Source organism: Neoarius graeffei, chromosome 13 (assembly GCF_027579695.1).
Source record: "Neoarius graeffei isolate fNeoGra1 chromosome 13, fNeoGra1.pri, whole genome shotgun sequence".
Taxonomy (NCBI): Eukaryota; Metazoa; Chordata; class Actinopteri; order Siluriformes; family Ariidae; genus Neoarius; species Neoarius graeffei.
Window position 1 is genome coordinate 64,310,209 of NC_083581.1, and position 18,001 is coordinate 64,328,209.

Genomic DNA, 18,001 nt, shown 5'->3' on the forward strand with positions numbered 1-18,001 from the left:
AACACATCTCAAAAAAGTTGGGACAAGGCCATGTTTACCACTGTGAGACATCCCCTTTTCTCTTTACAACAGTCTGTAAACGTCTGGGGACTGAGGAGACAAGTTGCTCAAGTTTAGGGATAGGAATGTTAACCCATTCTGTCTAATGTAGGATTCTAGTTGCTCAACTGTCTTAGGTCTTTTTTGTCGTATCTTCCGTTTTATGATGCACCAAATGTTTTCTATGGGTGAAAGATCTGGACTGCAGGCTGGCCAGTTCAATACCCAGACCCTTCTTCTACGCAGCCATGATGCTGTAATTGATGCAGTATGTGGTTTGGCATTGTCATGTTGGAAAATGCAAGGTCTTCCCTGAAAGAGACGTCATCTGGATGGGAGCGTATGTTGCTCTAGAACCTGGATATACCTTTCAGCACTGATGGTGTCTTTCCAGATGTGTAAGCTGCCCATGCCACACGCACTAATGCAACCCCATACGATCAGAGATGCAGGCTTCTGAACTGAGCGCTGATGACAACTTGGGTCGTCCTTCTCCTCTTTAGTCCGAATGACACAGCATCCCTGATTTCCATAAAGAACTTCAAATTTTGATTCGTCTGACCACAGAACAGTTTTCCACTTTGCCACAGTCCATTTTAAATGAGCCTTGGCCCAGAGAAGACGTCTGCGCTTCTGGATCATGTTTAGATACGGCTTCTTCTTTGAACTATAGAGTTTTAGCTGGCAACGGTGGATGGCACGGTGAATTGTGTTCACAGATAATGCTCTCTGGAAATATTCCTGAGCCCATTTTGTGATTTCCAATACAGAAGCATGCCTGTATGTGATGCAGTGCCGTCTAAGGGCCTGAAGATCACGGGCACCCAGTATGGTTTTCCGGCTTTGACCCTTACGCACAGAGATTCTTCCAGATTCTCTGAATCTTTTGATGATATTATGCACTGTAGATGATGATATGTTCAAACTCTGCAATTTTACACTGTCGAACTCCTTTCTGATATTGCTCCACTATTTGTCGATGAAGAATTAGGGGGATTGGTGATCCTCTTCCCATCTTTACTTCTGAGAGCCGCTGACACTCCAAGATGCTCTTTTTATACCCAGTCATGTTAATGACCTATTGCCAATTGACCTAATGAGTTGCAATTTGGTCCTCCAGCTGTTCCTTTTTTGTACCTTTAACTTTTCCAGCCTCTTATTGCCCCTGTCCCAACTTTTTTGAGATGTGTTGCTGTCATGAAATTTCAAATGAGCCAATATTTGGCATGAAATTTCAAAATGTCTCACTTTCGATATTTGATATGTTGTCTATGTTCTATTGTGAATACAATATCAGTTTTTGAGATTTGTAAATTATTGCATTCCATTTTTATTTACAATTTGTACTTTGTCCCAACTTTTTTGGAATCGGGGTTGTATATCCTGTTTACATACTTCTCACTGACGTCCTTGACATCAGGCAATTTGGAGAAAAGCCACTGTTTCTCTTGAGCCCCCAAGCACTCATTCAGTTCTGAAGACATCATGAAGTGGTCAACCGCTATGGTCAAGCTGCGTATGTAAGAAGCTTCACTTGTCACCAGCTCAAACTTAGCCTGAAGTGAGAGATAAAGTGGATAAGTCCAAAAAGTACCAAGTTAAGAAAAGTCGAAAAGTATATTGATCAACTGACTGCAGCACTGGCATTACTTCTTGCAGCTTGCGCTCCTCATTGCTGAAATTGTCCAGCTGTCCACTGCTGCGCACATCAGGAATGTCCTGCCAGAGGGAGAAGGCAGAGCCCCGTGATGAACAAAAGGAACTGGAGGGAGAGAGATTGCTGGGGGATGGACTGTCCCCAGCCCGGTCATCTTCCATTCCAGGTTCAGCTCCCTGCTGTCTCTGGATCTCACGATTAATTGCGACATCACTGTACTCTTGATACAGGACCACTGACACAGAAAAAAGGGAGGATGAAGGAAATGTGTAGTTACAATTATGACAAACATTTTTTAACACTCCTTAAGGTCACACTTACAACTAGGCAGAAAGCGTGACAGGCGTTTGGGACTTCGAAGTGAGGTGCCTGTATCCTCATCAATTGAATCTTTTCTCATACTGTGCAGATGAGAATAAAAAGCAACAAAATTGTTGAATGATAGGATTCTAGACTGCTGGTTGAGATACTCAGAAGAATGATGGCTGAGGGGTATGATCACCTGAGCTTGGAGCTTTTCCTATGCTGTGGCAGAGTGCTATCAGCAGAGGGCAGTGGTGGTGCAGATCCCACCGGGCTGTGTGGCGTGCTGTCACTTGAACCCGCTGAAAGGCGCTGCCTGGTGTTGGGTTTGTCTACAAACAGAAATTGGTTGAGGGGTTGAGTAACATCCATATGCCAAAATGACAAGAGAACTGACACATAACTTCTCCACTATATCAAATGGTAGGCAAAATCCTTCCATAATGCCTTAGTTTGGAGAGGAGATATGCTAAGTTTTGAAAGCACTCACAGTCTGGACCAGAGTTTACAGGTTGATGACGATCCCGGGAGGTCACACGGGCAGACAGTGACTTTCCCAGCTTTAGGGTGAAAGAGTTTTTCCTCTGTGAAAGCTGCAAGCGTGATATGAGTTCAGAGGCCGAGAATCGCCGGCGTTCATGATCTGAGGAACGGGATCGAGGCAGGGGCATGGGATGGGAGTGCACATGAGGCAAGGAGCATCCACTTAAGAAGACTGACCCTTGTAGAGGCCCACCATCCCCCAAGTTCATTTCTCCTACCCCTCCCTCACTTGTCCTTTCCCCCAGTGCCGTATCCTCAGTCGGGGGATCTGAAGCCAGCAATGGTGGGGAAGAGATGGAAGGAAGAGTGAATTCTTCTTCTAAATCTAACAAAGAGCTGGAGTTCTGGGATGTGGGCACAGTGGAGCCCACTAATCCCAACTCTCCTTCTATGAAGGACTCAAAGGATCCAGGGAACAGATAGTCACATTCAAGTACTGGACTGTTTAGAGAGTCATCGCTTACACTGTCAGGTGAGTACACTCTCATCTTGCGCCCTGTCAAATGATACATGAGTTGCAGGATTGGTAATTAAAGAACACAGACTTTTAATTTTAAAAAAAATCATAGTATCACAATATACCAATGAATTATCTCTGGAAAAATATCTCAAATTATAAAACAGTGGTGTGAAAATTATGAGTGGAAATAGGTTGCCTGCTATACTTCTTTTAGATATAGTTGGCCATAAATGTGACTAAAGCATTAAACTATTTAACCCACAGTTTCTTTCTAAGACAAGAATGTACCATGAAGTAGCTAAATTATGGTGCCACTTACGTATAGACTTCTCCTTTGAAGACCCCTGTGATGTTCGTCTCTGTAGACGAAACTGATCATGGCTCTGTAGCTCTGAGCTTGCTGAGGAGCAAGGAGAGCTGGGCTGCTGAGAGTCCACAGAGTCCCTGTTCCTGGACACAAACATTGGTGACAGGGGAAGGAACAGATCTTTGGGACTACACTGTGGGAAGAGTTTTTCAGAGTCTGTCTTAAGTGAGTCCACAGAGGGTGCTCTGATTTTATCCTGAACTTCTTCCACATTATGTCCATCCTGGCCAAATTTCACATAGGCTGTGTTTGCATGTGTCTGTCCATTTTGGCAGTAGTTTGAGGAAGGCCTATTGTGAGGCGAGCCAGAGGAGCAGGGCAAGGAACTGCGTCTTCTCAAAGATGATGAGGAACAAAAGCCATTTGTTTTAGGCTGCTGAAGGTCAATGAAGGCTAGTGTCTCCTGCTGACACACGGCAATGTGCTGGCGCAGGAGAGGCCTGTTCTCCTGGGAGTTGTTCAGAGCCTGGGACTCGGGTGAACCAGGGATCCACATTGCAGAGATCTCCCCTCGGCAACAGAACGCGTGGAGGTGAGGCTGGAAGTCAGGGAGAGGAGAGAATCCATAGCCAGGGAGCATGACTTAGATGATACATGGGAGCTATAGGGGTGATATAAAATATATATAGAGAGAATCAGTTACAGGACAAAATGGATGTAGTACATAATTGTAATTTCTAGGTCCGATATTTTAAAAATGCTACATTTATCATACATTATATGATAAAAAAAAAGACATCTTGGCAAGTGTTTCCCCAGCTTCATATATAGCTTATCTGGAATGTTCAATGATTAAATGTCTCACTCCTTAGAATAAAAGAGTTCCTTGGTGGTTGCTTGGATAGTTCTTTACTTTATAAATGGGTTCAACTTGCAAAATTTTGAGAAAGCAAAATCTTCTGCGGGCAGCATGGTGGTGTAGTGGTTAGCACTGTTGTCTCATAGCAAGAAGGTTCTGGGTTTGAGCCCAGTAGCTGATGGGGGCCTTTCTGTGTGGAGTTTGCAAGTTCTCCCTGTGTCTGCGTGGGTTTCCTTCGGGTGCTCCGTTTTCCCCCACAGTCCAAGGACGTGCAGGTTAGGTTAAATGGTAGCTCTAAATTGACCATGAGTGTGAAGTGTTGTTTGTCACTATGTGTTGGCCCTGTGATGATTTAGTGACTTGTCCAGGGTGTACCCCGCCTCTTGCCTATAGTCAGCTAGGATAGGCTCCAGCTTGCCTGCGACCCTGCACAGGATAAGTGATTACAGATAATGGATGGATGGAAAATCCTCTGCATAGAACATGTAGGGTTTCTCCAGAGAGACAAACTGAAAAATGCTATAGGGTCCTAAAGGGAACCTTTAAGATTGTATATGAACCATCTGCATGCTTTCTCATATACAGAAGATCACATTCATCTGGATAATTTCTCCTTACCAGGGCAGGCTTGGACACACCAAAGCCCATCTCATCCATCTGTCAGTGCACATCCTGGTGTTGCTGGGTAAAGCTAACTTTAGAGCAGACTGTTCTCCTCCCCCTATGTTTGGTTGGGCTCCTGTCAGAGCTTCAATGCTGTGTCTTCCTGCTTTAATTAAAGAGTGTGGTTTCTCGGCTCTCAGCCCCTGTACTTATCCCCCTCCCTATGCTTCTGCCACGTTCATCCCAGACACTATTCCTCCTGCATGGCCACTACAGCACCAGCTCACAGCCAAGAGACACCATCCAGAAGTCCAGAGTCCAGAGTGCTATTGCTGAACAAATTGAAGGGTGTGTCAAAATCATCTCATTATCAGAAGATCTGTTACTCTCTTCTTGTCCTTCTTTTTCTCCACAAACATCCCTTGTTTTGTACAAAGAAACTAGGTCAGTGGAGTATCTGTACTTGTGTGCCGATTCTGTGCCTTGACTAAAGATACTGTAACTTGGTTACTGTGCGTGTCACTGTAACTGATCCAAACCTTCTTTGGGTCTTTGCTGATTCAAAAAAATATGCATGCATGTTTTTTTAAACTTCGGGACAATGCTTGCAGGGGTCGTCTAGGTAAAGAATCCTGAGCTCACTATCTTTACTGACTGTTATGCATACACAAGTCTCATCTCATCTCATTATCTCTAGCCGCTTTATCCTTCTACAGGGTCACAGGCAAGCTGGAGCCTATCCCAGTTGACTACGGGCGAAAGGCGGGGTACACCCTGGACAAGTCGCCAGGTCATCACAGGGCTGACACATAGACACAGACAACCATTCACACCTACGGTCAATTTAGAGTCACCAGTTAACCTAACCTGCATGTCTTTGGACTGTGGGGGAAACCGGAGCACCCGGAGGAAACCCACGCAGACACGGGGAGAACATGCAAACTCCACACAGAAAGGCCCTCGCCGGCCCCGGGGCTCGAACCCAGGACCTTCTTGCTGTGAGGCGACAGCGCTAACCACTACACCACTGTGCCGCCCATACACAAGTCAAAATCCAATAATATATGTTGATATTAATTGTGAAAAACATAATTGATATCAAGTCAAATGTTTGCATTTCCCTTAATGAACATGATATAAATATTTCTAGCAAGTTGCCTTATATCTTTTTGCATACGCTTTTTTTTTAAGGTTAATTTCAAATTATTCCAAACTACCATTTTGTTGATTCTGCCTTATATTTCAGATTATTTGGTCCTCTATTTTACACAGACCATGGAGATGCAAAATTTTACACTCAATTGTATGACCTTCAGGGTGAAAAATCCTTATGTACATTAATTAAATGCCTGTTATACACAGGGCCTTAAGGTGAATAGAAGAAAATCTCTGATAAATCTCTACTCCCCCACACAAAGAACGTAGAAGTGCATTTTTCTTTCTCTTTTCATTTCTGGTTTTGTTTCTACCAGCACTGAAATATTAGTTCTGCTACTCATAGGAATTGCAGCAAAGACACTCCTGGGACAAATTTGGCATGACAAGCATAAAATATAGTCCACTTGCTTTGAACACACTCATTGCCAATTTAAAACCCATCTCCACCAACACTGAACACACATTACAATCACGCATGCACACAACACAGAGCACATACTGCACAAATGGTTACCTGTTCACTGTGCCAAACAAAGGATCTCTTTATTCTCAGATGGAGAGGGCTGTTAGGTGCACAGGAGATTTGAGAGGGTGTGAGAACAGATTGGGATTGTACGTACACACACACACACACACACAAAACCAAATACAATTCAAAATGAGTAGAGATTTGATCGGTAAACTAAACCCACTCAGCTACACAGATTACTGCAGTGCAAAGGTTCCTCATGCCTGAGTACATTTAAGATATGATTTTCCAAAGTTGATTCATTCTTTAATTATTAAACCTCTAGAAACTTTACAACTACTAAGTGGGCATACAATGAGATGCAATACAATAAAATCAAATCTATGATGGTACAACCCCGATTCCAAAAAAGTTGGGACAAAGTACAAACTGTAGATAAAAACAGAATGCAATGATGTGGAAGTTTCAAAATTCCATATTTTATTCAGAATAGAACATAGATGACATATCAAATGTTTAAACTGAGAAAATATATCATTTAAAGAGAAAAATTACGTGATTTTAAATGTGATGGCAACAACACATCTCAAAAAAGTTGGGACAAGGCCATGTTTACCACTGTGAGACATCCCCTTTTACAACAGTCTGTAAACGTCTGGGGACTGAGGAGACAAGTTGCTCAAGTTTAGGGATAGGAATGTTAACCCATTCTTGTCTACAGTAATGTAGGATTCTAGTTGTTCAACTGTCTTGGGTCTTTTTTGTCGTATCTTCCGTTTTATGATGCGCCAAATGTTTTCTATGGGTGAAAGATCTGGACTGCAGGCTGGCCAGTTCAGTACCCGGACCCTTCTTCTACGCAGCCATGATGCTGTAATTGATGCAGTATGTGGTTTGGCATTGTCATGTTGGAAAATGCAAGGTCTTCCCTGAAAGAGACGTCGTCTGGATGGGAGCATATGTTGCTCTAGAACCTGGATATACCTTTCAGCATTGATGGTGTCTTTCCAGATGTGTAAGCTGCCCATGCCACACGCACTAATGCAACCCCATACCATCAGAGATGCAGGCTTCTGAACTGAGCGCTGATAACAACTTGGGTTGTCCTTCTCCTCTTTAGTCCGAATGACACGGCGTCCCTGATTTCCATAAAGAACTTCAAATTTTGATTCGTCTGACCACAGAACAGTTTTCCACTTTGCCGCAGTCCATTTTAAATGAGCCTTGGCCCAGAGAAGACGTCTGCGCTTCTGGATCGTGTTTAGATATGGCTTCTTCTTTGAACTATAGAGTTTTAGCTGGCAACGGCGGATGGCACTGTGAATTTTGTTCACAGATAATGTTCTCTGGAAATATTCCTGAGCCCATTTTGTGATTTCCAATACAGAAGCATGCCTGTATGTGATGCAGTGCCGTCTAAGGGCCCAAAGATCACGGGCACCCAGTATGGTTTTCCGGCCTTGACCCTTACGCACAGAGATTCTTCCAGATTCTCTGAATCTTTTGATGATATTATGCACTGTAGATGATGATGTGTTCAAACTCTTTGCAATTTTACACTGTCGAACTCCTTTCTGATATTGCTCCACTATTTGTCGGCGCAGAATTGGGGGATTGGTGATCCTCTTCCCATCTTTACTTCTGAGAGCCGCTGCCACTCCAAGATGCTCTTTTTATGCCCAGTCATGTTAATGACCTATTGCCAATTGACCTAATGAGTTGCAGTTTGGTCCTCCAGCTGTTCCTTTTTTGTACCTTTAACTTTTCCAGCCTCTTATTGCCCCTGTCCCAACTTTTTTTTTTAGATGTGTTGCTGTCATGAAATTTCAAAATGCCTCACTTTCGACATTTGATATGTTGTCTATGTTCTATTGTGAATACAATATCAGTTTTTGAGATTTGTAAATTATTGCATTCCATTTTTATTTACAATTTGTACTTTGGCGGCACGGTGGTGTAGTGGTTAGCGCTGTCGCCTCACAGCAAGAAGGTCCTGGGTTCGAGCCCCGGGGCCGGCGAGGGCCTTTCTGTGCGGAGTTTGCATGTTCTCCCCGTGTCCGCGTGGGTTTCCTCCGGGTGCTCCGGTTTCCCCCACAGTCCAAAGACATGCAGGTTAGGTTAACTGGTGACTCTAAATTGACCGTAGGTGTGAATGTGAGTGTGAATGGTTGTCTGTGTCTATGTGTCAGCCCTGTGATGACCTGGCGACTTGTCCAGGGTGTACCCCGCCTTTCGCCCGTAGTCAGCTGGGATAGGCTCCAGCTTGCCTGCGACCCTGTAGAAGGATAAAGCAGCTAGAGATAATGAGATGAGATGAATTTGTACTTTGTCCCAACTTTTTTTGGAATTGGGGTTGTATAATACTGGCCACAATGTTCCCAGCAAAATGAATTCCATTACACACTCCATTACAGCCCATTAACTTGCACCTTTTCCATACATTCATTTTAAGGTATTGTATCACTGATGGTTTTCAATTTTTAAAAAAAACATATAATTTGCCTTTCTCTGAAGGTGTTATTTACGTACGTTTCTTTGGTGTGCTCATTTTCCCTGTAATTTCACTAGGCTCCTGGAAGTCACTGTGTCTGTGTGCTAAATGAACAGAGACATGGCAGGCCTTTTATGATGGCTGTGATTAAAGAAGAGAATTCTTCTCTCTGACATGGTGTGTAAGTGCATACAGGCAATTAAGGCTGGCGTGATCTCTCAGCTGCGAATACAGTCGGTTTCTATGCAATTTTAAATACACTAATGAATGTTTGCTCATGTGTCACGTTGGCACTTAAAACTATGCATTATCCACAATAGTACATGGAGTTTTCATGGGAGACAGTGCACAGCTATGGAGAGGAAATATATATTTATTACGCAAGAGCAAATCATGAGTTAATAGAGTAAGTATCAGAAATGGAATAATGAATTGCTTTGTTTGTATAAATGAAGGATAGTGTAGCACTTTACTACAGAGAATGCAAATACAGCGTGTTTCAAAAAATTTGATATCATTTGAGATGCAAATATCCCAGAAACTGCATGGTCTAAGCAAATGAAACTGAACAGGCTTAATGTTGAGCAATATAAGATTTATTCCTCAAAATTTGAATGAGAAATTTAAAGGTATGTGGATTCCATGAACAATTTCACAAATCTTCAATATGCACGCCGCCTGAGACACAGACACACAGACAGCCTTCCTCTTTGAACTTTTTCTGCTGTGTCCAAATCTGCATTGCAGTTGGTGCATTTTTTAGAGAATTCTCTCATAAATGCACACTGCACAGTCTTGTTCGACTGTACTCTAACACACAAAACACCTTTTCTTTTCCAGTGAATGGCATTTCTATACCTAAAAAGATAAAAACAAAAAAACATTAAATATAAAATTTTGACCTGTTTCCGCACATGCTGTTAAAATTTGAAGTCAATTGAATGAGAATTGGCAAAGTTATTAGATTGTGAAATGATATCAAATTTTTTGAAACACCCTGTACTATTAACTAGTGGTGAATGTGGCATAAAGTCATATCTTAGCAAGTGAAAGTATCTTGAATGTGGTCAAATTGCTCTCATCTCATTTTCTCTAGCCACTTTATCCTGTCCTACAGGGTCGCAGGCGAGCTGGAGCCTATCCCAGCTGACTATGGGCGAAAGGCAGGGTACACCCTGGACAAGTCGCCAAGTCATCACAGGGCTGACACATAGACACAGACAACTATTCACACCTACGGTCAATTTAGAGTCACCAGTTAACCTAACCTGCATGTCTTTGGACTGTGGGGGAAACCGGAGCACCCGGAGGAAACCCACACGGACACGGGGAGAACATGCAAACTCCGCACAGAAAGGCCCTCGCTGGCCACAGGGCTCGAACCCGGACCTTCTTGCTGTGAGGCGACAGCGCCAACCACTACACCACCGTGCCGCCCGTCAAATTGATCTAATATTTCCAAATATAATATTATATTTGATATTATAAATCAAATATAAAATATTCAGCCTGCAAAAACCTGTTACAAATGTGTAAAAGCATTTTAGCTGCTTTTACACATTTCAAGCTTCAGATTTTCTTATTCTGTTGGCAGATAATTTTGCCTCTTGGTAGAAATGCATGCTTAAAATATCTATCAATACCTATCAAAACTTTGTCAAGCTTGAAATTAGAAAAGTCTAGAAATAGGTTTAAAATGGATATAATAGGTTTAATTTAATCTTATAATACCGCCCTGTTTCCAAAAAAAAGTTGGGATGCTGTGTAAATTGTAAATCAAAACAGAATGTGATGATTTGCAAATCTTGGAAACCCTATGTTTCATTGAAAATGGTACAAAGACATCATACCAAATGTTGAAACTATGCTAATTTTGAATTCAATGCAAGCAATATGATTCAAAGCAGTTGTTGCCCTTGTCCCAAATGACTGGAAAAGTTGTGTAATAATAAACAGACAGACAGACAGACAGACAGACAGACAGATAGACCGATAGATAGATAGGCAACAGGTCAGTAACACGACCGAGTATAAAAAGAGTTTCCAAATAGGCGGTGTCTCTCAGAAGTAAAGATGAGGACGGGTTCACTGCTCTGTGAAAGACTGTGTGGGCAAACAGTGCAACAATTTAAGAATAATGTTCCTCAATGTAAAACTGCAAAGAATTTGGGGATCATATCATCTATGGTACATCTCATCTCATTATCTCTAGCCGCTTTATCCTTCTACAGGGTCGCAGGCAAGCTGGAGCCTATCCCAGCTGACTATGGGCGAAAGGCGGGGTACACCCTGGACAAGTCGCCAGGTCATCACAGGGCTGACACATAGACGCAGACAACCATTCACACTCACATTCACACCTACGGTCAATTTAGAGTCACCTGTTAACCTAACCTGCATGTCTTTGGACTGTGGGGGAAACCGGAGCACCCGGAGGAAACCCACGCGGACACGGGGAGAACATGCAAACTCCGCACAGGAAGGCCCTCGCCGGCCCCGGGGCTCGAACCCAGGACCTTCTTGCTGTGAGGCGACAGCGCTAACCACTACACCACCGTGCCGCCCATCTATGGTACATAATATCATTAAAAGATTCAGAGAATCTGGATAAATCTCTTTAAGCAAGGGGCATAGCTGAAAACCAATAATGGATTATTGTGATCTTCAGGCCCTCGGGTGGCACTGCATTTAAAAAAAAAAAACATGATTCTGGAGTGGAAATCTCTGTATTGGCCAGGAACACTTCTAAAAACCATCATCTGTGAAAACAGTTCATTACTGCAACCACAAATGCAAGTTAAAACCAGATATAAACAATATCCAGAAACAGCACCACCTTCTCTGGGCCTGAGCTATTTTACGATGGACTGAGGCAAAGTGGAAAACTGTCCTGTGGTCTGATGAATTAAAATTAGAAATTCATTTTGGAAATCATGGACACACATCCTCCAGGCTAAAGAGGAGAGGGACCATCTGACTTATCAGTGCACAGTTCAAAAGCCAGCATCTGTGGTGGTATGAGGGTGCATTAGTGCACATGACATGGGTAGCTTGTACATCTGGGAAGGCATCATTCATACTCAATGATATATACTGGTTTTGGAACATGCTGCCATCCAGACAAAATGTTTTTCAGGGAAGGGCTTCCTTCTTTCAGCAAGATAATGCCAAACCGCTTTCTGCATGGCTCCATAGTAAAAGAGCCTGGGTGCTAAACTAGCCTGCCTGCAGTCAAGACCTTTTTCCCATTGAAAACATTTGGTGCATTATGTTATGCAAAATGCAACAAAGGAGACCCTGAGCTGCTGAGCAGCTGAAATCTGATATCAGGCAAGAATGGGACAACAGAACTCTTTCAAAACTACAACAGTTGGTCTCCTCAGTCCCCAAACATTTGCAGAGTGTTGTTAAAAGAAGAGATGATGCAAAACAGTGAAAAAAAAAAATCAAAAATGCCGTCTCAATTTTTTTGAAACGTGTTGGTGACATCTAATTCAAAATGAGCATTTAAAAAAAAAATAACATTTCTCAGTTTCAGCATTTGATATGTTGATGTATTTCAATGAAATACAGTACAGAGTTCCCATGATTTGCAAATCATTACATCCTGTTTTAATTTACAGTTTGAACAGCATCCCAACTTTTTTGGAAACAGGGTTGTAGAAAATACTGGAGACATTCGACAATATTAAAAATATTTTCACTTTCTAAGTGTTAGTATTAATTATTCCAGTTAATTACTCATGTGTACATGCTTAGGGTGTTACCGCTCTCTCTCTCTCTCTCTCTCTCTAAAATAATGACTAAAATGTTGTGTAAGTGAATGACTGAAGCTACATCCACACGACAATGGCAACGAGATTTTTTTTTTTAAATATCGCGTCCACATGGGCAATGGATCAGTAAAATATCAGGTACATATGGCAACGCAACGCTTGCTGAAAATGATGCAATACACATGCCACACCTCTACGTGCGCTGTAAGACGGTCCCATTGGAGACACCAGAACAATAGAAGAAGTAGACGCATGCGCATAAACCCCTTCTTCTGTAGCATTAGCCACATAAAGTTTTGATTATTAATCAGTAGTGTAAAACGAAAGACGCGGAAAGAGGAATGAACGGGGGTAGATGGAAGCCGGTACGCCAACATTCTGAGATCCTCCAGAATTCTTTAATGGTCCGGAATAAATTGAATGCTACACGTTGATGGATTACTTTGTTCTTCTACGCCCTTTTTGAGGAATGTATTGTCGGACTTAAACCAACATCTGAAGAGGTGAGATCGCTCCTTTTTTTCCCTACTTTTGCTGGCAGGATTGTTTTTGTTTTTGGAAAGCAGTGAAAATATTTTGTAAGCGCGTTTCATGAACCAAGTTATAGGATTTGTTGACAACTCGCATCGAGTTCGTTACACTTCTACCCGGCGTGAAGCACTGACAGTCATGTGGTTGTGACGTCATCGTAAACAAATCTGTTCTACTCATCCAGACGACTTCGCAACGGCACTGTTGCCAGATTTTTCCACTCTGGAACCCGTTCTCAAAAGATTTCGTTTTGGGGCACCCAAAACGCCAGTGCCGTGTGGACGCCAGGCCGAAACGATAAACAATTTTATCAGATTCACCTGAATCCGTTGCCGTGTGGACAGGGCCTGAATCTTTTAAGTAAGGTTGTGTAAGGTTTACAAGCCCATATGTCTTGGGGGAAAGTCAATCAGGAAAGTAACTGTAATTTTCAAATTTGGAGAAGATGGTGATTCATAATGTAAACCTCTAATGGGAAGTCCAATATAATGAATGAAGTATAGTAGTAATAGTAAATTAACAGTTGTAGTAGTTGCAAGCCAAGCTTCCTCTGAAATACTGTACACTGCCCAGCCAAAAAAAAAAAGTCACCATTTGGATTGAAATAAGCAAATACATAAGAGCCTTTGATTGGCTTTGATTGACTGCAATAATTAATGTGTTTCAGCTGGCAACAATTATTTTAACCCTAACTGATGCAGTGAGTAGCTTCTCATTTCTTAAACAAACATGTTGGAAGACGTATCCCATGGTCATGGGAAAGATGTTACTGTGTTTCAGAAGGGTCAAATGACTGTCCTGCGTCAAGCAAAGAAAACAACTAAGGAGATTGTTGAAATGAGTGGAATTGGGTTAAGACTGGGGCACTGTGGCTCAGTCGACTGAGGCGCCATACCATAAATCTGGGGACCTGGGTTCGATTCCGACCTGAGGTCATTTCTCAATCCCTCCCTCTCCAGCTCATTTCCTGTCTACACTGTCCTATCCAATAAAGGTGAAAAAAGCCCAAAAAAAATCTTTAAAAAAAAAAAGTGGTTGGAAAAAGATCCTGACTGACCATGACCAGAGATCACTTAAATGCTTGGTGAAGTCAAATCATTAAAAAAATAAATTAACAGTAGAACTCATGGCTATGTTTAATAGTGAAATTAAGAGCATGTCCACACTCTCAATGTGATGAGAACTCACAGGATTGGGACTAAACAGCTGTGTCTATATGAAAACCACTTGTTAGTGAGACTAATCAGGAGAAAAGGCTTCAATTTGCTAGGGAGTATAAAGATTGGACTCTGAAGCAATGGAAAAAGGTCATGTGGTCTGATGAGACCATCCATCCATTATCTGTAGCCACTTATCCTGTCCTACAGGGTCGCAGGCAAGCTGGAACCTATCCCAGCTGACTATGGGTGAGAGGCGGGGTACACCCTGGACAAGTCGCCAGGTCATCGCAGGGCTGATACAGAGACACAAAACCATTCACACTCATGGTCAATTTAGAGCCACCAATTAGCCTAACCTGCATGCCTTTGGACTGAGACAAAATGGGGAGAGCATGCAAACTCCACACAGAAAGGCCCTTGTCAGCCCCGCTGGGCTCAAACCCAGGACCTTCTTGCTGTGAGGTGACAGTGCTAACCACTACACCACTCTATTCCTGAGTGATGGACATGTCAGTGTAAGAAGGGAAGCACATGAAGCGATGCATCCATCATGCATAGTGGCCACTGTCCAAACCTCCGGAGGCCGTGTTATGATCTGTGGTTGCTTCAGTTGGTCAGGTCGAGGCTCAGCAACGTTATGGGGCAATAAAATGAAGTCAGCTGATGACCTGAATGTACTGAATGCCCAGGTTATCCCATCAATGGGTTTTTTTCTTCCCTGATGGCACAGGCATAAAATTAGGGCTCAGATTGTGAAAGAGTGGTTCAGGAAGCATGAGGATTCATTTTCACACATGAATTGGCCACCATAGAGTCATTAAGACTCTTTGGGATGTGCTGGAGAAGACTTTTCACAGTGGTTCAACTCTCCCATCCTCAACACAAGATCTTGGTGAAAAATTAATACAACTCTGGACTGAAATAAATATTGTGACATTGCATAAGTTTATCGAAACAATGCCACGGCAAATGCATGCTGTAATCAAAGCTAACCAAATATTAGAGTGCTTGACTTTTTTTTTTTTTTTGGCAGGGCAGTGTATTAGTGTAAGGTTACACAGTCAAAGCAAAAGAATAAGTCATGAACAATAGTTTACCATTCATAGGCGGTTCTGTATAAAACAAGCCTAAACCTCCAATATGTAAGCAAACCTGAACTAGGCTTAATTGATTAACCATAATGTTTAATTTTCTGCAAGTTAAAAAAGAAACCTTTATTTGTCACATGTACACAAGCGCAGTGAAATTCCTCCTCTGCATTTAACCCATCTGAAGCAGTGAACACACACATGCACACACAAGTGAGTAATCAGCGCACACACATATCCAGAGCAATGGGTAGCTATGCTACAGCACCCAGGGAGCAATTAGGGTTTAGGTGCCTTGCTCAAGGGCACTTCAGCTATGATACAGAGGGAGGGGAAAGTGTTGTTCATTCACTCAACTCCCCTCACATTTTTCCTGTCGGTCCTAGGAATTGACCCGGTGATCCTTTGGGCCAAGGCTGTTTCTCTAACCTTCAGGCCATGGCGGCCCCCAAGTTGGTCTGTTCTGTAACTTTAGGCTATAGGTTGCACTATTATATTTTAGGCCACTTATGATGCATTAGTATGGCTCATCCTGGTCAGTACTAGTTTATTTCTATGTTAATTTATGTTGTCTGATGGTAACAAAAATTCCTTCTCATATTCATTAATTAATAATGAAATATAGATTGCATTCCATCTGTCCATTATTCATAACCGCTTATCCTGTGCAGGGTCACGGGCAAGCTGGAGCCTATTCCAGCTGACTATGGGCAAGAGGTGGGGTACACCCTGGACAAGTCGCCAGATCATCACAGGGCTGACACATAGAGACAAACAACAATTCACACTCACATTCACACCTATGGTCACTTTAGAACCTAACTTGCATATGTATGGACTGTGAGGGAAACTGGAGCACCCAAAGGAAACCCACACAGATATGGGGAGAACATGCAAAGTCCACACAGAAAGGCTCCTGTCGGCCACTGGGCTCAAACCCAGGACCTTCTTGCTGTGAGGCAACAGTGCTAACCACTACACTATAGACTGCATTGCTCTCTTCAAATAGTTTTGACATTAGCTCATAATTTGGTCTTGAATAGTTAAGCCAGTATCTCACTGGGCTGCGACAGCTTGCGACAAATTTTGAACGTCATTCGCGAGAGAGTTTCAAAAGTATCTTGAAACATTCGCGGGGCTTCTCAATTTCCTCGCATGAGTCGCAAAGTGTCGCTCCTTCACTGCTGAAAATTTGAACACAAAAAATTCGTGCGACAAAATTTCTCTCAAAATAGCCGCAAATGCGGCGCTAGTGTCGCAAAGCCATCACGAACCCTTCTCAAGTCAGTTTCCGTGAGACAGGAAGTGTGAGTGTATCTCACTGGGCTGCGACAGCCTGTGACTAGTTGGAGACACAATAATTGCGATAAAATATGCAAATATCAATTCAGTGTGATTCCAAGTGAAAATTGTCTCTAATTCGCATATTTTATCGCAGTTGTTGTGTCTCCAACTAGTTGCAGGCTGTCACAGCCCAGTGAGATACTACCCTTAGTGAGTTACCAAGGAACCTTACTGTAAAGTGTTCCCAATTTAATTTAACTTTAGTCTTTAAAGGAACAGCACATATGCAGACTGATAGAGAAGGAAATGAATAAATCTACTATTCACAAAGTAAAATGGGCACATAAACCACTTCCAGGACTTTAATCCTTGGTTAAGTCTCGAAACTTCCTGCCTCCTATTTTGCTCTATTTTGGGGATTTTCCCTCATCGTGAGCGTCTCTTTGAGTTGCAGGGTCTAACAGTGTGGTGACACAGGCTTCTGTTTGTGTGTTATATTGCACTGGCTCAAGCTCACACAGCTGCTCTAATTGGCCATGTTCTGGGTGGTCAGTGAGCTTGAGGCAATCTTCTCCACTCACAGAGAGCACATTGCTCAGGATGAGCTGTCTCTACACACACTACACCCAGCAATGAACAAGACAAGTGACAGGATGATTGGGTTGGTGTACTTTTTCAAAAATGAGCATCTCAACACTTATAAATGGGTCCAGACTTTATTATTATTTTACTGTAGTTACTGAATAATTCCTAGTAGTTAATGAACAATATGCTTGAATATTATGGGGTTAATATTTTTCAGGTTTAGACTGGGTTGATTTCCAGGTCAGGAGAAAGTATTTCCACAAAAGCTAATACTTCTTGGTGGTTATAATTGAAATTCATAGTCCAAGTTTAATAAACAAGTCTTTGCTTATTGCACGCTTTCTTAATGTGTTTAATGCATGTCTAATCATAAGTAATGGGTTTTCCCAGTTAAATAAAAAGCCACCCTTATCTACGATAAGAGTAGAGGAGGGGATTTTAATTGTAGCAGGTATGGACTTTACCTCCAACAGGGAGAGCAGGAGCAGCTGGGAGTAAAGCTTGCCATGTTTACATTTTGGAGGGGGTCAGAATCTCCCCTAGTGCCTGAGGCCTTCCTCTACTTACTCAACCATGACAGTCACAGAATTCCTGGCTTAACCCCTTATGAAGCATCATCCTCACACAACCCTGCAACACTTGAGAGATGGTGAGAGACAGATCCTGCCCAAAGGAGACAGTCCGGTTA

General features: G+C 42.5%; 1 protein-coding gene across 5 annotated transcripts in view; it reads right to left on the bottom strand.

The window, feature by feature from the left end:
- arhgef19 (Rho guanine nucleotide exchange factor (GEF) 19) overlaps window positions 1–18,001 on the bottom strand; it is a 51,093-nt gene that overhangs the window by 10,847 nt on the left and 22,245 nt on the right. For 3 of the 5 annotated variants that reach the window (XM_060938318.1, XM_060938315.1, XM_060938317.1), the window contains 6 exons: window positions 3,322–3,970; window positions 2,490–3,038; window positions 2,199–2,331; window positions 2,018–2,097; window positions 1,690–1,931; window positions 1,435–1,595 (listed from right to left, as the gene is read on the bottom strand). In XM_060938318.1, coding sequence (XP_060794301.1) covers window positions 1,435–1,595; window positions 1,690–1,931; window positions 2,018–2,097; window positions 2,199–2,331; window positions 2,490–3,038; window positions 3,322–3,949 — 1,793 coding nt within the window. In that variant the 5' untranslated portion in view covers window positions 3,950–3,970. Of the gene's footprint in view, window positions 1–1,434; window positions 1,596–1,689; window positions 1,932–2,017; window positions 2,098–2,198; window positions 2,332–2,489; window positions 3,039–3,321; window positions 3,971–6,443; window positions 6,493–18,001 lie in introns of those variants that run through there. The other 2 variants (XM_060938316.1, XM_060938319.1) reach the window with 2 other exon arrangements.